This window comes from Acomys russatus, chromosome 5, assembly GCF_903995435.1.
Source record: "Acomys russatus chromosome 5, mAcoRus1.1, whole genome shotgun sequence".
NCBI classification, from domain to species: Eukaryota; Metazoa; Chordata; class Mammalia; order Rodentia; family Muridae; genus Acomys; species Acomys russatus.
The window spans coordinates 6,384,530-6,409,849 of record NC_067141.1 but is presented as its reverse complement, the minus strand read 5'-3'; the positions used below and the strand labels follow the sequence as shown (position 1 = coordinate 6,409,849).

The 25,320-nt window shown below is 48.7% G+C and overlaps 1 protein-coding gene across 1 annotated transcript in view; it reads right to left on the bottom strand.

Moving 5' to 3' along the window:
* Katnip (katanin interacting protein) overlaps window positions 1–25,320 on the bottom strand; it is a 175,366-nt gene that overhangs the window by 42,371 nt on the left and 107,675 nt on the right. The window contains exons 9-13 of the mRNA XM_051145201.1: window positions 16,822–16,991; window positions 15,399–15,464; window positions 14,108–14,214; window positions 12,266–12,368; window positions 8,663–8,878 (exon numbers count right to left, since the gene is read on the bottom strand). Coding sequence (XP_051001158.1) covers window positions 8,663–8,878; window positions 12,266–12,368; window positions 14,108–14,214; window positions 15,399–15,464; window positions 16,822–16,991 — 662 coding nt within the window. The remainder of the gene's footprint in view (window positions 1–8,662; window positions 8,879–12,265; window positions 12,369–14,107; window positions 14,215–15,398; window positions 15,465–16,821; window positions 16,992–25,320) is intronic.

Genomic DNA, 25,320 nt, shown 5'->3' with positions numbered 1-25,320 from the left:
GGTGTCGCCAGGGCTGCCCCCTGAAGACACAGGGCACCAGAGCCAGGTGCATGCTGGCGTCTTTGTCCTCACCAGCACCATTTCCCATGGGATAGCTTTGGTGGCAGATGGCTAAAGCCAAATCGAGGGACTTTCTGCTGCAGTCACCTCTTTGGTAACAAAAGCTGCAGCTGGGCTAGCGAGATGGCTCAGTGGGTAAAGGCACTTGTTGCCAAGGCTAACAACCTGAGTCTGATTCCTGGACCCACAAGGTAGAGAGAACTGTCTCTTAAGAATTATTCCTCTCACCTATACATATAAACATGCACAGAAGACATATTTAAACCAGCGCTGCTCCAGAACACACACCACTGGCAGCTGCCTGGGCACTGCCTGGATGTGGGCAGGACTCTGCTTCCACCATGCTCCTTGTACTTTTCACCCTGAGAAAGTCAACGGGCTGTCACAGGGTCCCTTATTCCCTTTCTTCTGTGACCCTGACCTCTCCCCCAGGCAGCTTCAGTTCCCTGTAGTACCCGAGGTCAGTGTGGGCTGTTGGCCATGCTCTGTAAGGGGAACCCAAGTCTCACACATTTCTGAGTCCCAGCATTAGGCATAGCTTCTTAGCCAGGGACTGACCTAGTGGCTAAGTGACACAGGTTTCCCACCATGTGTCCTAGGGTTGCAGCTTTACAGAAGGAACTATGTTGCCTCTAGTTAAAAGGCATCTATCTAATTCAGGAGATGTTGGAAAGAAAGAGGAGGAGAAAGAAGAGGAGGAGGAGCCGGGCGTGGTGGCACACGCCTTTAATCCCAGCACTTGGGAGGCAGAGGCAGGCGGATCGCTGTGAGTTCGAGGCCAGCCTGGTCTACAAAGTGAGTCCAGGATGGCCAAGGCTACACAGAGAAACCCTGTCTCGAAAAACCAAAAAAAAAAAAAAAAAAAAAAAAAAAAAAAAAGAAGAGGAGGAGGAGGAGAATGAGGAGGAGGAGAAGGAAGAGCAGGAGGAGGGATAAATTCACTGCCAGAACTGAGAAAATGGGGCAGATTCCCCTTTGGGGCCTGGTTTTTGGATTCTCTTCCAACTCAGAATACTTGGGATTTGGGGCCCACACAGCCGGGCTTGGGGCTCAGTATTGCCTGAAGCTAGGTTACCGCTCTCAGCACATCAGTCCCCACTAATTAATCACTGCTCTCTCCCTCACCCTCACATCCCTCCAAGCCCTGCCTGGTCCCACAGCCATCTAGGCTTTGGAATACTGGGGGACATTTACTCTAAACAGGCATCACCTGGTATCTGAGACCATCTTAACGACTCTTGTCTCCAAGAATATTCCTCTCTGTGTGCAGCAGGGTGGAGGGCTGCTGATTCTGGGTCTGCAGCCTGCTCCAGCTGCAAGGATTACACCTAGGGCTTGTCTCCTGATGGTGATGCTTTCAGTAGGGAAGAGACCTTGGCTAGCATTCAGGTTCACCGGATGCTGACTTACTCTGGAAGCACCTTGGCCATGCTAGAACTCTGTTCCTCACAGCTATGTGGGGTTAAGAGCCCTCATCTCAAAATCTAGCAGGTACGCTCACCCCTCCCTCTGTGACAGTCTGACACTGGTAGAAAGGGGACAGGAATAGATTTCCCTTCTCATTTCTGTCAGTGTAAGGAAAGGAAGGAGATCTAAGGGGGCAATGTGTCGTCATTCGAAACCAGAGTGCGTTAACCTGAGGATAACTCATGGACTCCTTAGTGGCCAGGTCTTCTGGCATTTCCTGTTCAGACAGAATCTGTGTGAGGGCCTGGTGGGAAGCCAGAAACTGACCAGCGCATCTTGGACACACTCCAGTGCCAGGCCAGCAGGCAGAACATCTGTAGCACTTGCCTGGAATCACAGGCAGGAAGGAGGGGGCAGGGCAAGGGTCATGGCGGCCTCCTGCTGCTGCTCTGGTGAGAGGCCCTCTGGCACCCTGGGGCAAGTGGACTGCTGGGCCTCCTTGTAGATGGAAGACCAAGGTGCATCTTGGTCTCCGGTCTGCCTTAGGATGCCAACAGTCCAAGTGGTGGAGTGAGCGTTTGGTCTTAGTGACTATCATAAGCATTTATGGAACCAGAGTACCGACATGTTCTGCTTCGATTTGTATTCTGGCAGCAGGCCATGAGGCAAGAAGCCCTGGGCAAGTGGCTTGTTTAAAAGACAGTGCTAGAAGTCTAGGCAGGAAGGGAAGGCAAGTTGTTCATGAAGGGTGTGTGATCAAGCTAGCTATTCCTGCAGGGTCCTGGAAGGTAAGACCACCATGGAAACAGAGAGCCAGTGTGGACATAGCTCAGAATGACTGTAACCATGGACCACTGAATCGGGGTATTTACCCCATGACACCCACATGATGGCTGCTTCTAGGAGTTTCAGTGCCCCTCTCCAGCATGGGACAGCTACATCTCTCTGTGATGACCAACTACAAAACCAAAGGTGTTTTTCTGTCCCAGCATTGATTAAACACAGATCTAAGCACCAGCAAAGAAATGCCAGCTGCCTCATAACTAATACTATGTTAATAAACTAGCAGTTTCCAAAGGAATAAGCTACCAATAACAAAGTACCCAACCATTTGGAAGGATGTCAAGGGCACTCTGTTTGGGAACCAGCCAACCTCCAAATGCGCCAGACTGTATTGTGTTTATATGCCATTTGGATAGTTTTTCTGCTTTCTTTTCTCTTCTCTTTTTTCTTTTCCTTCCTTACATGCCTACCTTCCTTCCTTCCTTTCCCTTCTTCTTTTCTTCTTCTTCTTCTTCTTCTTCTTCTTCTTCTTCTTCTTCTTCTTCTTCTTCTTCTTCTTCCTCCTCCTCCTCCTCCTCCTCCTCCTCCTCCTCCTCCTCCTCCTCCTTCTTTGGCATTGAGATCAAATCCAGAGCCTCACACATGCTAAACAAGGTATCTACCACTGAGCTGGACCACTACCCTTTTACAGCATTCTTGAAATGACAGAGAATTTAGAGATGAGAACAGACAAGTGGCTCCAGGTGGTAGGGATGGGCCTGAGGGATGGTGTAGTGCTGCATCTTCATATGTTGGTAATCTCATAAAGCCATACATGACTCTGAATGGCATAGAAACACACACACACACACACACACACACACACACACACACACACACGGCTTTCTAGTAGTACAGTGATAGCCTGTTATCTTTGGGGAAAAGTAGGCAACAGCACATGGCATCTCTGTGTGTTCTTTTTCCTTTAATTGAGATACAACTTACTTACCACAACATCCATCATTTCTAAGTGTATAATCCATGATTTCCCAGCATATTCACAGGCTACATAATTACCATCACCATCCTTGCCTAGCACATTTCACTCCCCACTACAGGTGCCCTGCACTCACTAGTCATCCACTCCCGTGCCCTGCTCCTATTCCTGTGCCTGTGCATCTGTTTGGACTGTGTTTCCTATAAAGGGAATCATACACTATGTGGCCTTCCCATGCCCATGCATGTTGTAGCCTGTACTAACACTTCATTCCTTTTCGTGGCTGGGCAGCAGTCTATTGTATTAGTCTATTTCAATTATCTCTGTTCATCAGTCTGTGTAGTTGGGTTATTTGGTTATTTCCATCTTCTTTTAAGAGTTTCCATTACCTTTTTTTTTTTTAATGAGTATACCTCTTGGTTATATACCCAGAAGTGAAACTTCTAGCCACAGGGTGGCTCTGCTTCTTACTTTCTGAAGAAAGTGGCTGCTCTATTCACTTTCAACAGTATTTGTAATTTCTTCTGTCCATCCTCATGGGTATGGCTGGGTCCCACGTGGCCTTCACTTGAAGTTTCATGAAGTATGTGTTGAGTGCCCTCCTGAGTGTTCAATGGTGAGTAGTTTTCTGTTGTGATGCTTCTGTTGGTTTCAGTGATATGGACTTAGAAAATCCATTGGGACGCACTCCCTCTTCCTTTACATTTTATAAGATAGATTGAAGGGACTGTCAAAGGCTCATTCTTAAAATATCTGCCAAGATTCACCAGTGGCACCATTTCACCCCAGGCTTCCTTTGAGGTTTTTGATAATTAGTTTAATTTCTTTCTCTTCTTGGGATTGGTCTTTTTAGACTTCTCATTTTGTCTTGGGTCAGTTTTGGTAATTTGCCTTTGCTGGCATTTATATAGTTCATATAGGTTACCTAATTTGGTGGCATACAGTCTCATAATCCTCATTTCTGTAAGGTCGGTAGTGATATCCCCTTCAATCCTTTTATACGCATTGAAACCTTTGCTTCCTCCTTTGCTTTAGTCTGACTAGAGGTTTTTGATTTTGTTGATCCTTTCAAAGAACTAACTTTGGTTCCATTGATTTTTTCCCTCTATTGATAGTCTTTTTTCTGCATCATTTTTACAGCTTTCTGTAGGTCTATAATCATTTCCAAATAAAAAGTTAAAGGTGTGCAGCATGTGATTTTATGTACTAGGGGTATGGTGTGACCAAGGACAGACAAGTGCTTATCAGTTAAATGGGGGAGGCAGATAAGCCCAGGTACAGGAGTGTTTGTTCTAGTGAGACAGACTCTGAGGAGAATAAAAATGACACACCAGCGACTGGGCAGGAAAGGACAGAGTTCTCCATACTATGGGCAGAGAAGCCTTGCTGAAATGCAAATGCAGAGGATCTGACTCAGTGTGCCCAGAGATGCGGGGATGATAGAGGTGGGCTACTGGAGAAAGGAGTAGGGGCAGATAGGGCACTGTTAGACCCATCCCCCTAAGGCAGGTGCCCAGGTATAAGAGGCAACTGTTATTTGTTGATATTTCTGTGAGGGTACTTCCAAGAAGGACTAGGTGATGGGAAAGACCCTCCCCAAAGTGAGGCACCAAATATAACAAAAATCTGAGGAAAAGGCCATCCTGCTTGCTTCCCTGTTAGCTCACTATTGCTCTTGCAGATGAGTGTGTATCCTAAAGCTGCTTCCACCCACCCTTCACTAAACACAGCTCTGGCAGCCTTCCAACATAACTGGAGGGAGACCTTGAGCTCTCTAGGGAGCCTTTAGGCCTTCAGGACCCAACTGGGTCTACAGTGGCATACAGTTGCACAGACCAAACAGCTACTAGAGAGTCTTCGCCTCTCTAGTGTGGATGGCCACTAATAAATCCCTTTGAAATATACATTCTGGGTTCTGTCCCTCTAGGAAGCTCCAACTTAAAGAGAATGAAGTGGGAGCAGGAAGAGAAGATATGGAAGGAATCCCATTTCCCAGGCCTTGGGGCCTGGGAGGGACTGGGGAGATGGAGAAGGCTCAATGTCAGGCCCACCTGGGAAGCCGAGACACAGGGTTCATGGAAGATCTCAAAAGCAGCTAGGTAAGAGACTGGCCTAGTCACACTGTAGTCTCGGGACAAAAAGGTATGTACTACCCAGCTCTTAACATTTTGATGAAATATAAATGGAAAATAAATCTATTTGAAATAACTACTGATTTGGGAAATCCCTAACTTCAAAGGCTGTAAACACTGGGCAGGGGGTTGCCTAGGAGGTGAAGACAACATTTGCTAAGCAAAGAAATCCTAAAGGGGACAAGATACAAGGTGCGGGAAGCTGGTAGGAAAGACCAGGCACCTATGGGGCTGGGCATATAAATGTGAAGGCATCACAACATCATGGGCCAGGGATGGAGAGGGTGGGCACAGACCAGCTGGGTGCTCAGCTAGTGTGCAGCCATCTCAAGTTTATCCTGCTTCTTTCTGTGTATGTTCTGGGTGTGGGAGGGGATCCTTGCCTGCCCTGCTGGGCATCTTGGTGGACCTGGCATCTGGAGGCCATGCCAGGTTGGTCCATCACTTTCTTCTCTGGGGGCTGAATAGTGCCCGCAGAGTGACAGGAGAACAAGTTGACTAGCCAGCGCCTCACCCAGCCAAAGCAGCTCAATAAAGATTGTACAGACTAAGTGGGTGGTCCCCTCCTTCTCCATGCCCTTCCCTTTTGTGACGGTATCCCATGGTCACAAACCAAAGTACAGATCCGTCTTGAGGTTTGCTGCTGTGTGAGTTGCCTGTAAAACCCTGAAACAGGGTGGCGCACCTTCCCCAGAGGTCTCAAGTTCACACTCTTTCCAGCTGCGGCCTCCTGCCCATCCTACCCTACAGATCAGAGCCCTGATGCTCAGGATGCTCCACAGGACCCCGTGATGCTCACAAGGACTGTCCCCTTCAGCTGAGGACAGTATAGCAGATGGTCAAAGACTTTAAGGCAACACCCCCAGGTTCTTTCCTGATAATTTGGGGGATAGAACCCACTATCTTTTAGATTTTAAACACTTTCTTTCTTTAGTTTGTTCTTTGTTTTCCCCTTTTCAATATAGGGTTTCTCTGTGTAGCCCTGGTTGTCCTGGAACTCACTCTATAGACCAGGCTGGCCTTGAACTCACAGAGATCTGCCTGTTCTGCCTCCCTAGGTCTGGGATTAAAGGCCATCACTGCCCACTGATTTTAAAAACTTTTGTTCCCCCTTCCTCCCTTCCTCCAGTCTTCCCTTTAGCCATTCCTCTCTAGTAGACCTGGGAATAGAGGCCAGGGGCCTGGCCATACTATATATGGAATATACTACCACTAAGCTATACCTAAGCCTTGTTGTGATTGGGTTTTTGGAGGGGGTAGTTAGGCCACACCATGCACTGCAGACTAGCCTCAAACACTTGATCCTCCTAGCTAGGCCTCCGGCTACCATGCTGCCTGACTATAACACATGTCTTTTAAGATGGATGTCCAAGTGGGACAGGAGAGATAGCTGAGCAGTTAGGAGCACTCCTGCTCTGGCAGAAGACCTGGGGTTGGTCCCTAGGTGGCTCACAACCACTTGTAACTCTAGATCTAGGGTATCAGATGCAGGCACTGCACACACTTGGCATACATACAGACAAATACTCATGAAATAAAAATAATTCTTAAAGGTATATGCTAAAGTGAGCCAGACTCAGTTTCCACTGCTGAAAATCTAAAGGTTTTAACAGGTTAGTTTACCTCCTATCTCCTATTTTGCAGGAGCAGAATGGCAGACCCTCAGAGATGGCAGTGAGTCATCTAAGAGCACATAGCTAACAGTAGAGGCTGGGGGCTCCGAAGCTCCCCTCTCCTCCCAGCACTGCACTAGCTATGCAGTATCCTGCTTCCCTGACAGACAAGAAACCAAGCTCAAAGCTAAGGGAGTTGTCTGCGGGCAGAGGCTGTGAGCTGGCTTTGGACATCAGTCAGTCTGCTTCTCCAGCCTGTAGTTAGGGACACCAGGATCTCACAGAAAATACTCTGAACAGTACTTGGCCCAGGGCAAGGCCCAAGCGTGTGGCGGCTATTTTCATTTTCAGTACTTTAAAGGACAATATTAATTTTGGGTAGATGTCACAGTTAGGTTTCTGCTGCTGTAAGTCAACACTGAGTAGACCCAGTGTGGGAGAGAAAAGGGTGCATCTGGCTTATGTGTCCTGATTATAGTCTACCTTTGTGGAAAGCCAGGGCAGGAACCCAAAACAGGAACGTCGAAGCAGACACTGAGTAGAAATCATGGGGAAGTGCGGCTTAAGGGTGTGTTTTCATGGCCGCCTCAGCTGGCTTTCTTATACTGCCTAGGACTACTTGCCCAGGTGAGGGCCCTGCCCTCCCACATCAACCTTTAATCAAGAAGATGTCTGTCACACAGATTTGCCTATAGGCCAATCTGATGGAGCTACTTTTCTCAATAGAGGTTCCTCTTCCCAGATAACCCAAGCTTGTGTCAAGTTAAAAAAAAAACAATAGCCAACCAGCACAGTGGAGTACATCATCGAGGTATGTGACAGGGCTTTAAGAGATACAGAAGAGCACCTGTCACCTGTCCCAACCCACGCTCTGTTCTAGGTTCCACAGGCTCTTCCAAGGCAATCAAGAATGGTGCCAGGCACAGCACAGGAAGGCCACGTGGCTGGCTGTTCTGCTTAGTGCAGCTAACTTGAAAGTGACAGGAAGAGGCAGGGCATGGTGGTGTGCACCTGTAACACAGAACTAGGAAAGCAGAGGGGGAGGACGGTTAGCAGTGGCACCTGTAACACAGAACAAGGAAAGCAGAGGGGGGAGAACTGTGAACTCACAGTTACTCTAGGCTTTGTAGTGAGTTCAAGGACAGCCCAGAGAATGTAGTGATAGCCTGTCTCAAAAACCCATAAAAAGCAGCAAAAAGATAGAAACAAGAGAAATACCACTGCTTATAAAAGTAACCTCTAATAACTACCTAAAAAGAAAACGTATTCAGTGTGTGTTGAGTATGGATCTGTGGCTTCAGAAGCCGCACCCTGAAGAGGTGTGGGCACCGTGTGTGGGCCAGGCTGCAGCTCCTGAACTGGGTCCCACTACCTTCCTCTGTGTGCCCCTTGCCACATGCATGCTCATCTCCAATGTAGTTTCTTCATCTACAAAACATTGGCACTAGCCTTAGTGACACCTAGTGGCCTACATTTAGTGGCCACAGCAGGACACAAAGCAGCCATTTGGGTAAGACCTCAGGAAGAGACACTAGGTGCATCAGAGGGTCCCATTCCCATAGGCTCCTCCCTTGGTGCAGAGAAAGACTAGGGTTGATGACAGCCTTCTTCTCCAAACTGCACTCTCGTTGTGGGCAGAGAACACACACCAAACGGCCCAGTAGAATCAAGCCCAGGAACTCTTCACTTACCACTAAGTCCCTGCTGACAAGGCAGCCCAGCTCGCCCGGCAGCACTGCGTTCCGGATGTCCACGTCATGAGGTGAGACGTAAAGCTTTATGTTGTTCAGGTCAAAGAACTGGACTTCTGTGAGACCCACCCATGAAGCGTTGCCCCAGTTGGACAGGATTTCCATGGTCACGTAGACGGCGTCTTCAATCTCATCTGCTCCCACTTTGCACTTCTCCTGGAGAGAAAAGACCACAGGGCAGAAAGCCCAAGCTTGGTGCTGCCATTCTTCTACCACCTGGGCCTTCATCCAGTGCTCGGCCTCATGTTGCCTCAGTGCCCACCTGTGCGCTGCAGACACTTGTAGCACTTGCCCATTGTGGCTATTATGAGGCTTGTAAGGGCTCTTATAGTTAAGGTGTCTATAACACAGGGAGTGCGCTAGACAGATGGCTTAGTGATAGTGAGTAAAGGTACTTGCTGCCAAGTTTGACTCCCAGAACCTACGGTGGAAAGGGACAACTGACGCTACAAGTTGCTCTTTAACCTACACACACACACACTCTAAATTAAAATTTAAAATAATATATAAAACAGGGACTGGGGTGCGTGTGGCTCAGTGGTAAAACCTAGCATGCATAATGCCTCGGGTTCTAGTTCTAGTACAGAAAAATAAACATAGATATATATAGCAACTGCGCCCCCAGCACTTACTAAGTATCACACTTGGAGGCCTTCAGGTGAAAAAGAGAGCTTGTGAAAGACTGTGAGCACACACTCGCTCCACTGTAGTATTCATGGCCCAGGAGCATGCTGTAACATGTGAAGCTGCCAGGTGACCTGGGTGGTGTTGGTTTCCCCCATATCCACTGTTTAAACCCTAATGCCCAGGTCCCAAGATGTGACTGTCTGCAGTCAGGGCCTTTAAGAGGTGATTAAATCAAATGAGGCCACTGGGGAGGGCCACCTTCTCATCTGCCTGGAGGCCTTATAAAAGGAGGAAATCTGGAGCCACAGGGTTTAACACCAGGGACATACACAGAGAAAGAGACTGAGTGTGTAAGCCCAGTGGGGAAGTTGCCATTTGCAAGGCAAGGAGTAATGTCTGAGAAGAAATCAGCCAGGCAACACCTTGACCTTGGACTGGCCATCTTTGCAGCTATGAAAAAGATCAGTCTGCTGCTTAAGCTGCCAGCGCATGCACCGGGTGCAGTATGACAGCATGTACCAAAGACTCCGGCCTTGGCCAGTCATGTGACATTCCCAGCCTGGAGGGGAAAGCAGGATGCAACCTTCTCTGTGAAGGTCCCAGTCTGGAGGTTAAGCAAGACCCTAACACATACAAAAAAGCCCCATGTGTGCTCAGGTCAAAATGGGCTCGATTCCTGGCTCTCCTTCACTGATTTTAAAGCCTCCCCGCTCCTGGTGAGGCTGTCTGGTCTGGGAGCGTGCGTGAATGCCATCAATAAACAGCAACTCTGTGCTATGGCTTGCTGGAGGCCCTCAGGGCCCAACTGCAGCACTGGTCACCACGGATCAGCCACTCATGAAATGGTGCATTTCCCTGCGTGCACGTGCCCTCTGTTAATTAGCATCGGTATCTGCAACGGTTCTGTGAGCAGGGAGCCGAGTAAATGAACAGCAACTGTTCCCCACTTATTTTTTTAATTAATGGCCAGTGAGACGTGTGAGCACTCCCAGCATGGGTTTGGACAAGCTGATTGCCACACAAAGAGAACAGGAATGGAGACACGGGGGCGGTGGTGTGAGGACAGGTCAGCTTGGAGCTCCTGGCAGGAATACAGCACCAGCTTGGATTAGCTGAACTGTAAGAACCCGTATCTCCCTTGTCCTTCTCTGGCCAGGCCCTTGGCTACTCTGGGCCTGAGTCCCAGGCTTGCAGGACTGGCCTGCTTGACTCTGGTGTTGGCTGGCTCCTGAGTCTGAGTTTGGTGGAACATTCTGTGGCCAAGTGGATTTCTTTGTTGGTGTGAGAGACTGAGGAAGCTGGAAAGGAGGCAAATGTCCTGCGAAGGGCTGGGGACCTCCTGCTCAGTGCACCCCAAAACACACAGTTCCTGAACAGAGACTGTGCAGAGGCCGGAGTATGAGCTGAGAAGTGTCACCGCTTGTCATGGATGACACGGGCCGAGGGAGGACTGGCTAGGAAGGCACTGGTCCCTGGTGCTCACTGCCCCCCTCACTGAAACCACTTGGTTTCCTCTAGCTTAGCAACTTACCACATATCCTTCCTTGGTCAAGAGGTCATGGTGCAGCAGACTGGCCCTTCCTAAGCAATCAGTGTGTGCTGTCCCCTGGGCCACCATGAAGGAGGGGTTTGTTGATCAAGCCTAGGCTGGTGCAGGCATGCTCTTCTCACAGGCAGTGCGGGAAGCTTCTGCCACTATTAAGAACCCCAAGAAAGAGCAGAGGTGGGGCTAGCACTGGGATGGAGCCCCGGGGTGCAAGTGACTCCATGAAGGCTAAGTGGAAAGACTTAGCTGGCTACAGGATGCAGTGCACACTAGGCCACCCTCCGTGTTGTCAGTGCTCAGTACCTGTAATTTGCATAAGTCACATTACCCTGGATTTTTCTATCCTTTGTAGAGAAACTTAATCCACATGGGCTTTTACTAATGTGGTTCCAATCACAACACATGGTGAGTTTTCTAAACTCAAGAGGCAGCTGTTCCATGCTGCTGGCGGGGTGGGGTAGGGGCTTTGATTTTTCTCAAAGATGAACTTTGAAACTGGAATTTACGGGTTCCTCCTATCCTGTGTCAGACACTGAGTGGCACTTTCCCAGCATCCTGTGTTGCTTGTGGAACTTGGATGACTGGCTCCATGTGACACCCTGCTATTGTGCTCAGAGCCACTGAAGTCACACTGTACTGGAAGGTTCCTACCAATATCTATCTGCAGCTAACTTTATATAATTAAAATTTTACATTTACTTATTTGCTCTGTGCGTGCGTGCGTGTGTGTGTGTGTGTGTGTGTGTGTGCGGGTGTGCGTGCGTGCGTGTGTGTGCGCGTGCGTGCGTGTGTGTGTGTGTGTGTGTGTGTGTGTGTGTGTGTGTGTGTGTGTGTGTTGGAGGTAAGAGGACAGCTCAACTTCTGGAAGTCAGGTCTCTCCTCCTACCATGTGGGTTCTGGCATCAAGCCTAGTCACCAGGCTTGGCAACAAACACCTCCACCTTCAGAGCCATCTTTCCTGCCCTCCTTTGTATGCTTTGTATTTTCTCTCCTCCTTCTGTTTGCTTGTTATGGAGTCCAGGTTGGCCTCTAACTCAAAATACTCCTGCCTCAGCCTACCAATTACAGACATTTGTCACCATACCCACCATGCTTAATTTTCTGTTCTTGACTATGGGTAACACTGGATATTGTCCTGTGGGCTTATGGTTTATTTATATTTTCTTTTGGCACAAACTTCTTCTGGCCTACACCTGTCTTCTTGTGCCTCTATCGCTCCATCATGTACATGACTCGGCAGAGAGATGTTGAGATGGCCACCATCTGGGTCATCCCCACCAACCAAAATTGATAGCTGCTCCAAGGCCCCTTCCCTCAGCTTTCAGGGTGACACTGGTACAATAGGCTGTCCCATGAGTATAGGCTCTCACCTCTGGGTCTGCTCCTGGCTTCTCTGTTGGTACAGCCACACGGCTGAGATGGGTGGTGTCATTTTCCGTGGTCTGCAAGACTCCCAGAAGCTTATGCTCTTGTCTGAAATGGGATTTTGTTTCAGCAAAGAGACAATAACTAAGAACACACACAAGAGGACAGTACCATGAAAGGGACCACAGGCCTTGAGTGGTCACTTGAGAAGCTTGTCTGCACCCTGCACAGAGCTCAAGGCCATACATGGATGTCCTCTCTGTGTGTCAGCCCCTGGACAGTTAGTAATGAAATCAGAGCCCAGAAAAGAAGTCAGCTGACTGAGACCCTCTTCATAGACAGGGCTAGGAGCCAGGCTAACCTAGCCCACAGCCTGTTTTGTATGACCTGGCAGCTATGAGCAGCTTTTATGTGTTTTAAGCACTGTTAAGACTAACAACAAATAACAAAACCCCCACCTGCCAAGGCTGCAGAATTTCCCAGCAGGCTCTTCACAGAAACTGCCAACCTCAAGCTTAGAGATGAACCCATTCCCTTTGCTATAGATGGTATGCACCCCACATGTGCAGAACCCCAAAGCACAGAGGACTCCAGTGATGAAGCCTTTGGCTAGTGCTGCCTGCTGCAGAGCTGTCAGCTACAACCAGCCCTGCGGCTGGAAACCGAGAGAGCTCTGATTTATGGCTGTGGTGAAGTGGAGCAGTTTCCATCTGGGGTCTGCAAACATGCAGGAATGGATAGCTTTGCCTTCAGCCATCCAGTCTTTCAACACACTGTGAACAGGAGCTCCCTGGGGGATGGAGGAGGCTTGGAGGGTACATGGCTTCGCTAGCATGCCCCACTCTGTGCAACAGAGTTGTTGTGAGAGCCTTGTCTCCTTCCTGGCCTGCTGCTGCCTCGGGTCATGGCACTTAATGACCAACATTCAGAAGTCGCCTCCTACTCCTCAGCCAGGCACTTTATACAGCCTGCAACATGCATACCCCTGCATAGTGGCCATGGGAGTATGCCTACGTTCCAAGACGTGTGTGACACTGCACGGTACAGCTGCGCTTCAGGTTCCCTGAAGATCAGAAATGAGTCTATTTTGCTATTAACACTTCATAGTCCCAGGACCTATGTGATATGTTAAGGGACAGAATGCCACACTGAACATACTTTGACCAAAAAAACAAAAACAAAAACAAAAACAAAACAAAAACAAGTCTCGGAGGCTGATACTTAGAGCCACCCTGTGACAAGTTAGTTTGTGGGGTGCTCCAGTGAGCACTTGAGGCAGATTAAGCCACTTGCTGGAAAGAGGGCCTATCAGTGCTATTACGCTTTGGAGCTGGGGAGAGTGAGGGGAGGGTGGGACTCTTAAGTTGCTAGTCAAAATGCTCTGGAATACCATGGTGGGCGGTTGGCCGCCACCGTGACTGGACAGGATTGAGAACAGCTGAGAAAATGAGTGAGCCATACCTCAGGGCTTCTGACTGAGGCATTTCTAGACAGGATTAGTTCACAAGGGCTCTGACGCAATAAATGGCTTCACCCGCTGAGGAATTTCTGATATGATGACATTATTGGAAGGTGGTGAATAGTGGGAGGCAGGGTCACCAGGGGTCCTTGTGATTGTCATCTTGCCGAGCCCCTTTATGTAATTGTACCTGCTTCTTGGTTGTTATGACAGGAACGTCCCACTACAATGGACTGACGCTTCTGAAACTGTGTGCCCACTAAACTCTTTGTAGTCAAAGCTAAGCAAAATGACTAAAGCAATAAGAGGAGCCGTTGTCAGTGAGGCCCTCGTGGCTGCACTGCTGTGGGTCTTCTGGGTTGGGCTCTGCGGCTGTCATGGAGAATACCTGCTTTCCAAAGTTCCTGCTTTGTCCATGGCTTGGCTCACGGCTTTGGCTCCCCCTGCTGCCTTGCACAGCTCAGGATTGGTGGTCACTGGAGTGTCAGCAAGCAGCTAAGGGCAGAAAAGCCAATTAGACAAATATCCAAGGAAGCCTGCAGCCTGACACCTAACAAGGCATTGGCCAAAGGCATGGGCTTTCCAGGTACCTGCACCACCAGGCAGATAGGGGAGCACAAAGGTGACAGTGGTAGCCTGGGGAGGGTCCGTTTATAATCCCTTATATATTCTCAGATCACTCTGACCAGGGAGGTTCTGGGAAATAATCCTTCTATGAGCTACTGAACACTTCTGTCACCCAACCACTCACCATGTCAATCCACCTGGGTTCAGTTTCTTCCTAAGAGACCAGACCCCAAACAGACTCATGAGTGATTCTCCATGTTTCTTCTTTTCTCCTCTATCATCTGAGCTGGAATGGAACCTGATACCTATTTGCAGGTAGCTGCTGTAGGTGGAAGCTTGTGGGGGATCAAGGGTCAGGCTACTCAGGAACCCTGGATCACAGGGCAGTCAGAAACACTAACTGGCAACTACCCAAGATGACTGCAATCTAGCAGGACAAAGGCAATTAGGAAAGAAACTCATCTTGGGACTCTGTGCTGCTCCCCCTTTGCATGTCACCCACCCCATCACACTGGGCTTCTTTCTGGTCCTTAGTGCAGCTAGCTCCTGGCTACCTCCAGCTGCTCCCAGTCCACCTACCAGGCAGTGACCTGAGACCACCTGTTAGAGCAAGCATGGCCCCTCCCAAGCACCCTGTCCTCATATGTCCTTTGGCTCCACTGACTGTACCTATAAGCTCTTCACACCATGGGTCATCTCTGTATTGAGAACACTGGGAGCACCTGAGTGCCCTAAAGACATTTCCTTGGTGTTTAATTAATTCACACCCATACGAGATATGCCTGATTGGCCTGGACAGATAGAACGTATTTATTCTCAAAAATAAGATCTACTTATCTTAGCATTGTTTCATTGGAAAATAGAAATGGAAGAAGGAAGCAAGTCAGCAGGCCTGGCTGGACTCCAGCTTCAATTTGCAAGTTTGGCCAAGCCACTCAAGCCCCAACTTCCACAGCTGTGAAGTGGGTAGAAGGCCAGTGCACAGGCTGCAGAGAAGAGCTCCTGGGACTGTGGAAGGGAACTGGCTTGAAGCCATCAGGGTAATGTGCTTATGGGTACGGATAGGGTGTTATATGTGTGTCCGGCTTGGCTGGGCGCAGCCTCACACTGACCTCAGGGCTGTTCTCCTTGGCCTTCAGCAGACCGGGCCATGATTTTGCTGGTGGTTCCTCAGTGTCCTACGGAGACAGCATCAGATGACATGAGAAGGGTAAGCCATTGCTGTGCACTCCTCCCATATGAGGAGGGCAGAGAAACAGCGCCCCTTTCCATGTGCTCCAGACAGCCTGGGCAAAAGGCAACCTCTGGGAAGATCCACTCCAGGCTCTGCTCAGCAGCCAGAGAACACAGAGCAGCATGGACAAGAATGTGGGCTGACAGCCAGGCTGGCCCTGCATGCGACCCCAGCTGGCTACATCTATAATCCAGACAGAGGACCCTGCCTATGGTGGGGTTCACCAAGAGCCTTGAGTGGGACAGATTAAAGGTCTCAGCAGCAGAGCCAGAGGCTGTGCAACATTCTGAGTATGTACGGCCTCAGCTTCCCAAGACCCCTGCTCTACCCCACACCACTACCTTCCAGTTTGTTACTGGAGGTCTGGGTAGTCATCCTGCAGGAATGAGGGAAGTAGGCCAGGGGAATAGCAGGGACCTTGTGGCTCACACTCAGGGACCAGCATCAGGAGAGCCATCTCCTAGCATCCATTCAGCCACACACTGGTCTGGAATTTGGTAGTATAGGCCTAAGTTGGTAGTGAGCATTCTGGAATTCGGGTTCTTTTTAAAACAGAAAGATTATAATATGCTTTGCTTTAATCCCAGGTGTGGGCCTATGTGCCACTTTGCGGCAGCTGACTATGATTTGCCTCATGCTCTAGCACGGGTGGGTGTGGGCTGGCCAGCTGCTGAGAGTTTCTGTGACTGTGTGCCATTTGGAATTCTGGGGACTTTCTATATAAATGCTAGAGCCCTGAGGGTGGGATGGGTTGTTGGTTGTTGATTATTATTGCTTGCTGTTTGTGAAGTTGTTGTGCTCAAAGAAGAAACAGCAACAAGAAGAAATTAGATATTCTGACAGCTAAGCTTGAACTTGCCCCAAGGAATTCAACAATCCCATTATCAGCAACGATAATGTTGCCCCCTTTCCAAGCCCTGACTCTATTCAGGGATCTCTTTCCCTTCCTCTCTATCCCTTTTTCTCTCTTATCTAGTGCCAGGGGGTTGAAAATGAGGAGGAAAAGGAGTGGAGAAGAGTGGAAGAAAGAAGAACCCATAAAGTAGCCAACGCTGGCTACATTAGCCATCCCAGCTTTGCAGAGAGATGACCAGTGAGTCACAAGGTAGTGCTTAGTTGCCAGAAATAACCCAGAAGTTGCAAGACGGCAGCTGAAGTGAGGCTCTGGACAGACGGAGAACAGCTGTCCACAAACAGGTGAAATGTAGCGTCTGTGGGCAGAGACGGCTGCTGCTCAAACCTTGCCTGTCCTTGCATGTCCCCAGCTCCTCCTTAGCCCTGCTCCCGACAGGTACTCCCACCTGCTGTGGACTGGTGGGCAGCTCAGGCTCTTGGCTGAGGACCACCTGTTGCACAGCTGCATTCTCCACCTGGATGGCCTTCAGCACCGCTGAGGCGTCTTCTTCTCGATCCTCGGCTGCATATGCTTTGCGGGCTGCTGACAAAGGTCTGTCTCTCCGGCTGCCAGGCCCTGCGGAAAGAAGACAGAGATGTTCTTTAGCTTCTGTTCTCAGAAAACAGCTCAAAATTCATTAGATCCTATTGAGGGACACTCTGTAAAAGAACTGAGTAGCCCCTTTAAATATGTCAAGGTCTTGAGGGATGAAGGAAGCTTGGAGAACTGTTCCAAATTAAAAGTACCCAGGCAGGCACAGTAAGTAGCTGCAATGGATATCTCAGGACTGGAGCCAGTAAAATACACACACACACACACACACACACACACACACACACACACACCTGAACACCTGAGTTCAGATCCCAGCCGTGTAAAAAAAATGGGCATGATTATATAAAGCCGTATCCCAATTCTAGGAGTAGAGACAGAAGGATTCTATAGACTTGCTGGACTAGCAGTCTAACTGAAATGCTGAGTTCCAGGTTCAGTGAGAGAGCCTGCTTCAAAATGCAAGGTGGAGTTGCCATTGAAGAAGACACTCAGTGCCAACCTCTGGCTGTCACGTGCACATACACACACAGAAATGGGGGGAGGTGTCAGTTATTGTAGCAAGGAAAGAAATCTGAACATAGCCTGTGGCTTAGATAACAGTTTTATGCTAATCCTAAATACTCCACAATTCATGGGTGGACTGTGTCTGGTATTATACAGTTGACATGCTTGTTCTTGGAAAACCCATGCTGCAGTGTTAAGTGCAAGAAGAAGGGGACAGGAAGCAGCCCTTCATGGACACCAGGGCAGCTGTGTACGTGCGACATGGTGCAAGCCGAAGAAAAGCACCCTTCTCCTTGCCTGCTCTTTGCAAACACTGGCAGATGCTGATTACCTTCCCGCCTTGGCCCTCAGCTCTCCTGCCATGCTCTTGTCAGAACACTGCATCTGAATGAGAGTGAGGGAGGCACTGGATGCTCATGGCTGGAAAAATCATATTGGTAAAATGTCTACACCGACAAAAGCAATCTTCAGATTCAATATCATTCCCATCACAAAAACAAACAAACAAACAAACAAACAACAATAACAAAAACAACTAAACAAAAAAATAATTCATGCTCAGTCAGTTAAGTGCAATGAGCAGGGTGGTACGAGATTGTAAGCCCAGCATTGGGGAGGGGGAGACTTATGGATGCCTGGGGCTTTCTGGCCAGCAAACCTACCCTAGTTGTTGAGTTGCAGTCGGTGAGAAACCTTGACTGAAAATAGGGCATGAGGAATAATAGGACAACCACAATAATATGTTCTCCACAGCATGCACAGACATGTGCAACATGCACACACACAAAACCACACACCCACATACATGTACACATACACTGAAAAATAAATAAGATGCTGATTAAGAACGGTACTTGGGACTAGAGAGATGGCTCAGTGGTTAAGAGTGATTGCTTCTCCTCCAGAGGACCTGGGTTCAGTTCCTAGCACCCATAGTAGGCAACTTGCAACCACCTGAAGAGATCTGATACCCTCTTCTGGCCTCCATGGGCACATGAATATATGCACAGACAGACAGACATAGACACAGACACATATAAATAAAACAAATCTCTTTTTTAAAACATGGGACGTAAACTAGGTTTGGTGGTACACAGCTCAGAAGGCTGAGGTGGCGGGTTGTGTGAGCCTAGGGGCCAAACTGTTCAGGTGCCTGGTCTCAAACAAACAAAACCCACCACTACAACAAAAACCTGTGGCCGAAGACCTAAATAGACACTTCTCAGAAGAATGGACAGGGCGGCACACACCGCTCATCCAGAGGACCTGAGTTTAATACCCAGCAACAATATCAGTGGCCACAACCACCTGTAGCGTTAGCTCCAGGCCAGAGCCTCTGTGTGCACCTGAACTCATGTATATATACTTCTACAGAATTAAAAGTAATAAAAGACAAACCATTCAAAAACAAACAAACAAAAAAAAAACAATCAAAAACTACTTCAAAAAACAATAGTCAAATGGCTAACAAGTATATGACAAATGCTCAGCCATGTGAAACACCAAGCAAATGCAAATCAAAAGCACTGTGTGCTATGGACCTCAGTTAGAATGGTCGTGTGTGTGTGTGTGTGTGTGTGTGTGTGTGTGTGTGTGTGTACACTAATTACCTGAATATCCATGTTTATTGTAGTACCATTGGAAAAGGTTAAGTCAACCAAGGTGCTTCTGACAGACGAATCTTTTTTATGTGGCACATGCGTATAGTGAAGTGTCATTCTGCAGTAAAGAGACTGGGCTCTGGTCATTTACAGTACATGGATGGAACTGGAAGATGCTATGTTAAGTGACATAAGCCAAGCACAGCAAGAAATAGCACATACTCTTGCTCAATGGCAGAGAGTAAACTATATAGCAACACAGAACTGATAGAAAGGTCACTGGGGGCTGATGGGGGACAAGAGAGAACACAGAGAAGACACAAAGAGGCTGGGCAATGAGGGTGAGGGACAAGAAGTTGTGAGGACTGCTTCTAATGCTTCCTAGCACGGGGAGGGAGGGGTTTTCAGTTCACAGCAGTTAACCCGACATCCCCACAGAGCTTGAGGAGCGCTTGAAGGTTCCCACCACAGATGGTGATGACTGAGGAGATGGAAATGCTCACTACCCCAAGTTGGCCCTCATGCATTATACCCTAGACCAGCCATACAGTGTACACTTAATGCATGGTGAGCACGGCACACCGGCCTGCCCTTGACTGTGGGTGGGGCTGCACTGACAAGCACCAGAAGAGTGAAGCGCACTTCTGATATCTGGGAGCATTTCCAGAGGTCAGACATTAGCATGTTCTAACAAATGTTATTTCACATTTTTCTTTATTTTCTTATTTACATATTGGTTGAATGATTGATGTGTGTGGGTGTGCATATGTGCATATGTGTGTGGGTGCACTGTAGAGAGCAGAGGACAATTTGGTTCTCCCTCCCACCATACGGGTCCTGGGGATTGAATTCAGGTTTCAAGTTTGGCAGCAGGATCTGTTACCTCCTGAGCCATCTTGCCAGCCCTAGATAGGAAAACCTGAGTAGACTTTTGCGAAGCGCCACTGTGGAAGGGAGTGATATAGGTCACTGGGGAGAGCCTTTGAAAGACACACCTCAGCTCTGACCCTGCTTTGGTTTGTTTGTTGAGACAAGGTCTCACTATACAACTCAAGTGGACCCAGAACTTGTCACATTCTTCAGTCTCCCAGATGGTTACACATAGATGCCACTGTGCCTGGCTCGTTGTCACCATGAGATCAGCAGCCCCGCTCCACTCCCCCCTCTGCCATGATGCCTCCCTTAAAAGGAGGCCATGCAATGAAGCCAAATGACCAGGAGCAGAAACCTTTGAAGCTGTGGACCAAAAAAAAAAAAAAAAAAAGCCTCTTTGCTTCTCAACTCTTTGTTTCAGCTACTTGTCATGGAATGGGAAGCACTAGCTGGACAGAGCTGATGGTTCTTCTGGACTCTAAGCCAATGTAGAGAATACTGCTCTCAGCCAGGCAGAGTCAAGGTGCCTGCAGTGCCAAGGTTGTGTGCCCAGGGCAGGTGTGCTTCTCGATGCCAGCCAGCATTTCCCACACAGGACTGTGCTTGTGGGATGCTTTTTTTTTTTCTTCATTTTATAAAAAAGGAAGAAAGAAAGAAAAATCTGTAGTATGGCATTTCTATGGAATCCGTAATGTTATAGTAATCCAGGTGGGTAGAGGATGGTGAGAACCACACTTGGTGCAAAAGGCTGTGTATCTAAAATAGCCATGAGGCAGGAAACAAGGAGGGAGTAAGCTGAAGGCAGTGGGTTGGGCTTCTCTGGGCTGGAGATCCTAACCCATAAACTGGCTCTGATTCTAGGGTGAAGCATTCCTGTCTGAAGCAAGAATGGGCTCACAGCCTGTGGAGAGGTGCAGAGTGGCAGGCGTCCAACCCACACCACACTGAGCTTCCCTAGTCGAGGGAGACACTGCTCTGGGTGCAAGGCAATGGCAGTAGGTGTGGCAGCTCTCCACAGCCTTCACTGATCTTATAGTCCTAGGGCTGGGACAGATCTGGATTATGCACAGAGGAAAGCGCTAGACATGATGGAAGTGGACATAGCCATCACTCAAGATGCATGGTCAGGGAAGAGACCATCTAAGGGGAGACTGGAGGCAACAAAGCCGTGAATACCAACACAAGGAGGCTACTGGCAGCTCAGGAGCAGCAAGTGCTAAGGTTCTCAGGAAGGCAGAGCCTAGCATGCTGAAGGATGATGGGTGGAAGAGCAGTGTAAATCCCAGTGTTTGTGAAAGCCATCTCTAGCAGCGTGCAGCTGAGGAGCCCACGTCTGCTGCAGACCCTCCGGATGGTCTTGTACATAAGCAGCTAGAATCATGTGCAGAGCTCAGCAAGTATCAGTTAACGTCCAGTTAGCAGACAACTGGGCAGGACAAGCAGACTCTGAAACTCTCACATTCCCCTACTCACAACACTCAAAAATCGGTGACCAAAGAGCTGCCTGGTGACCGTGATTTTTGACTGCCAGTCTGTAGACATGGGGCTCTCATGGGTCTGGGACTGCACTGGAACAGTGGCATAGAGGCAGCTGGGAAGTCCACAGCACGGCCTCCAGGACAAGAGGCACAAACTGACGACCTAGCACAGTGCTTGACTCGTCTGGGAAAGGGACCAGTTTTGTCTGCGTGACAGCTTTGGCACATCCTTCCACAGGACTATAATACGGCTGTTTGTGCCTTTCTAGGCAGGCAATGCTAAGAAGGTGGGTTTCCATTGTCACCATTCTCCAGGAGGAGGCTGGCTCTGCAGCTCTACCAGCAGCGCTGTGCTGCAACTGCCTTTGCAGAAGACGGAGTCCCCCAAGACACACTGCTGATGGCCACCACCTTTGTGTGTGCTTCCTCCCACTGCAACCACCTTTTAACTCTTTTTGATGCCCTCATCTCTCACTTGCACCAACACCGGCCTGAATGCCACGTGGTGGTGAATTTATTCTCATCTTGGATCCAGGGAATAGTGGATTTATTCTCTCTGTAAATCTGAGCCACTAGCAAAAGCCAAATTGCACATTTAATTTATCCCAAACTGCTCTTTTTGGATGGATAACCATCCCTCTTCCAGGAATTCCACTCCCTTTGCTTGCTTACTGCTTGGCTTCTCTTACCTAAAAACAAAAGGTGCGTCATTCTGGAGACTGGCCATGAATTCAACACATCACAAAGAACCTGCAACAAGGTGACCTGGATCTCTGCCAGCTGTGCCTCAACAGGCTTTAATTCAGAACCAAAGCAAAACTGCCTCTGACTACATGCCAGGGGCTTTCAGGGTCACCCAGGAACCCACTGCAGTGGCAAGGATGGAATGTGAGACCAGCAAGCATCCACTGTTGTGGTCACAAGCCAGCAGCTCACAGCAAAGCCTGTGGGGTTAGATGCTACACTGCTCATCTCTCTCACTGCCATGACCAAGTGGATACCTTAAAGGAATAAGGACCCCCGTGCTCCAGGGCACTGCCCTTGGCCCTGCTGACTCTAGGCGCACAGCAGGCAGAGCATGGCAGCAGGACAGGGAGGAGGAGGCTGTCTACTGCATGGCGGGTAAGGAGCAGTGAGGAGGAAAGGCCATAACAGGTTCCTGTCTAGGCTTGTCTCCAGAAAGCTACTTCCTTAGCTGGGCGCTGCCTTCCAGTTTCCGGAGCCTCCCAAAACAGCACCGCCAGTTGCAGAATAATCATTCTATGAATGTGACCAAGGAGCATTTCCTACTCAGACCATTACAGACGATGAGCTTTAAGAAGACAGAGTGAACCCCAGAAAGGGCCTGTTACTGGGCAACCTTGAAATAGCAGCTCAACATGACAATGTGCGCCTGTGAAGGGAGGTGGCACCCCCAGGGGATGGGCAGAAGTACCCAGCTTCTACAGTGAGTCCTCACTGTTGTCACATGCCTGCTAGCCTGGAGACTGCACTATGCCAGACAACAAGAGGTCCAGGATAACAACTGTGGAAGATGTTCACATTCATCTCCAAACTCTAAGTGGGGTATGGGAGGAGATGTGTTAAAGCAGCGTCTGCAGCCAAGTCTCTCTGCCCTGAGCCCCGCCCACCCTGGCTGCACAGTAAGAGGCTCCCATCACTGGGCTACTTTCTCTCATGTCTGAGGAAACTGAAACAAGCCACAGACTTCCCCACCTTGAATACAGGCCACGCTGCAATGGGATATCACATCACTTCCCAGAAGATGCAGTGCTAGCACTGAGGAGACTAAAGCAGAGAGATCATGAATAACAGGACTACAATTTGAAGCCATTTCACCATAGATAATTAGGCAGAGATAATCAATGGCTGGCAGGCCTGGCTTCCTGAGGTGCCTTCTTTCTAGTTTGGTGGGGAGTGTCTCTCTGTGGCAGGTGCTATCTACAGGCCTGTGTGATAAGTACTTTTCTCTTTGCTTTGACAAATGCATGTTAAAAAGCAACTCACTGAGGGGGTTATCTTGGCTCACGGTTTGAGGCTAACAGTCTATTACAGTAGAGAAGGGTGGCAGCAGAAGCTGAGACAGTGGTCAGTACTCTGCCTAAGTCAACATCACAGAGAGGAGAGCTGGTGCTCATCTCCCCTTCTCCTTTCCCTTCAGTCTGGGACCCCAGCCCATGGAGTAGGGCTGCTGCACATTTCCACCTCACCTAACTTTCTGCAAGCACTTTCATATATGCCCGAGGACTCTGTCTCCTAGGTGATTCTCAATCCAGTCGAGTTGATAAGGAAACTGGCCCATTTCACTTGAACACTGTCTTCTCCTGAGTCCTAAGGAAGGCAACCATGGATCTAGATTGAAATGACATCTCTTTTCTAGTGGGTGTGTCACATCTTTCTGGTCCACAGCTAGATTCTTTTATTATGGTACATGAGCCTGCAAGTACACAGCTTTGCAGAGAGTTTGCAGTGGCCAGACAGATGGCTAAGAATGGCCTCACCCCATGGCCAGCCAGCTATTCTGTCCCAAAGAACTTAACTTGGCAGGGAAAGCTCAACTCTGCTTGTGAAAGCTCTTCTTGGTTGTCAACTTGACTATATTAACTAAAACTCAAGTGGCTGGGTACATCTGGGAAGGATTCTTAAGTCATTTGAAGTGGGAAGACCCACCTTCAGTCAGGATCTTTTGAGGTGGGGAGATCTACCTTTAATTTAGGCCACATCTTCTGGTGGCAGCCTCTGTAAAGGACACGGAAGAGAGAAGCTTTTGCTCTTTATCTGTTTGCCCTCTTGCTGGAAAGTTCATCCTTTGTTGGACTAGCTGGACCACACCCTGATAGCCACTCTGATAAACCCCTCCTCTCTAGATAGTCATTCTATCCAGTTCTGTTCCTCTCGAGAGCCTGAGTAAAGCACTACTCTAAGAACTGAATACCAAGAGCAGTTGGTGATCTGAGTGTATCAGATAGGTCCAGTGACATGCATTTGCTTGTGTAAGCGTGATGATTAATCTTATTTGTCAAATTGATTAGCTTTTAAGAACTGCCTGGGAGATTAGTGGAACACACCTCTATGTGTCTGGGAGGTGTTTGCCGACAAGTCAACAACTTTAGAGCTGACACAATGAACAGATGGCACTACTGGGAGCTGGTGACGGGGAAGGGGTAGGGCCTAGTTGAATGAGGTAGATCTCTAGAGACATGTGCCTTGGGCCTAGATCTTGCACTGGCCTCTTTCTATAGGCATTTATATCCACTGAGTCTGATAGGACAGGACAGGAGCTCGACCATTCTGTGGCAAGTTCAAGTTCGAGAACCACTTGCTCTGAAGAAAACACAACCAAATTCAGAAGAAATACCTTTCCCATAACACACAAGCACCTAGGCCTCACAGGCCTTTGACCTCACCCACAGACATGGGCTTTTTATGCCTTTGGTGAACCATTGATTCATTTCCTTTGTTACTTAACAATGCTTGATTTTTATTTTTTTTTCTTTTTGAGACAGTCTCATGTAGCCCAGGCTAGTCACAAACTCGCTATGTAGCTGACATTAAACGCCTGATTGTCTTGCCTCCATTTCTCAGGTACTGGGACTGCAGGTGTGCACCAGCATACCCAGCCAAATTGAGTTTTTATCACTTGCTGTTAATGAGGACTGACTGGAATGTTCTGAGACTCTGGACTTTGACATATGGTGCTTATGCTGCAGGTGTTTGGACAGGAACACTAACTACAGGGCTGTCAGCATCCTCTAACTCAACTCACACTGAGGGTACTACTGTATTTCTGCAGCTGGTGGCTTATCTGGGAAAAGTGTCTCTGATATATCACTTCCCTAGATCACCCTGACAACAGGGACAGCAAACTTTCTCCATCAAAGACAAATGTTCACT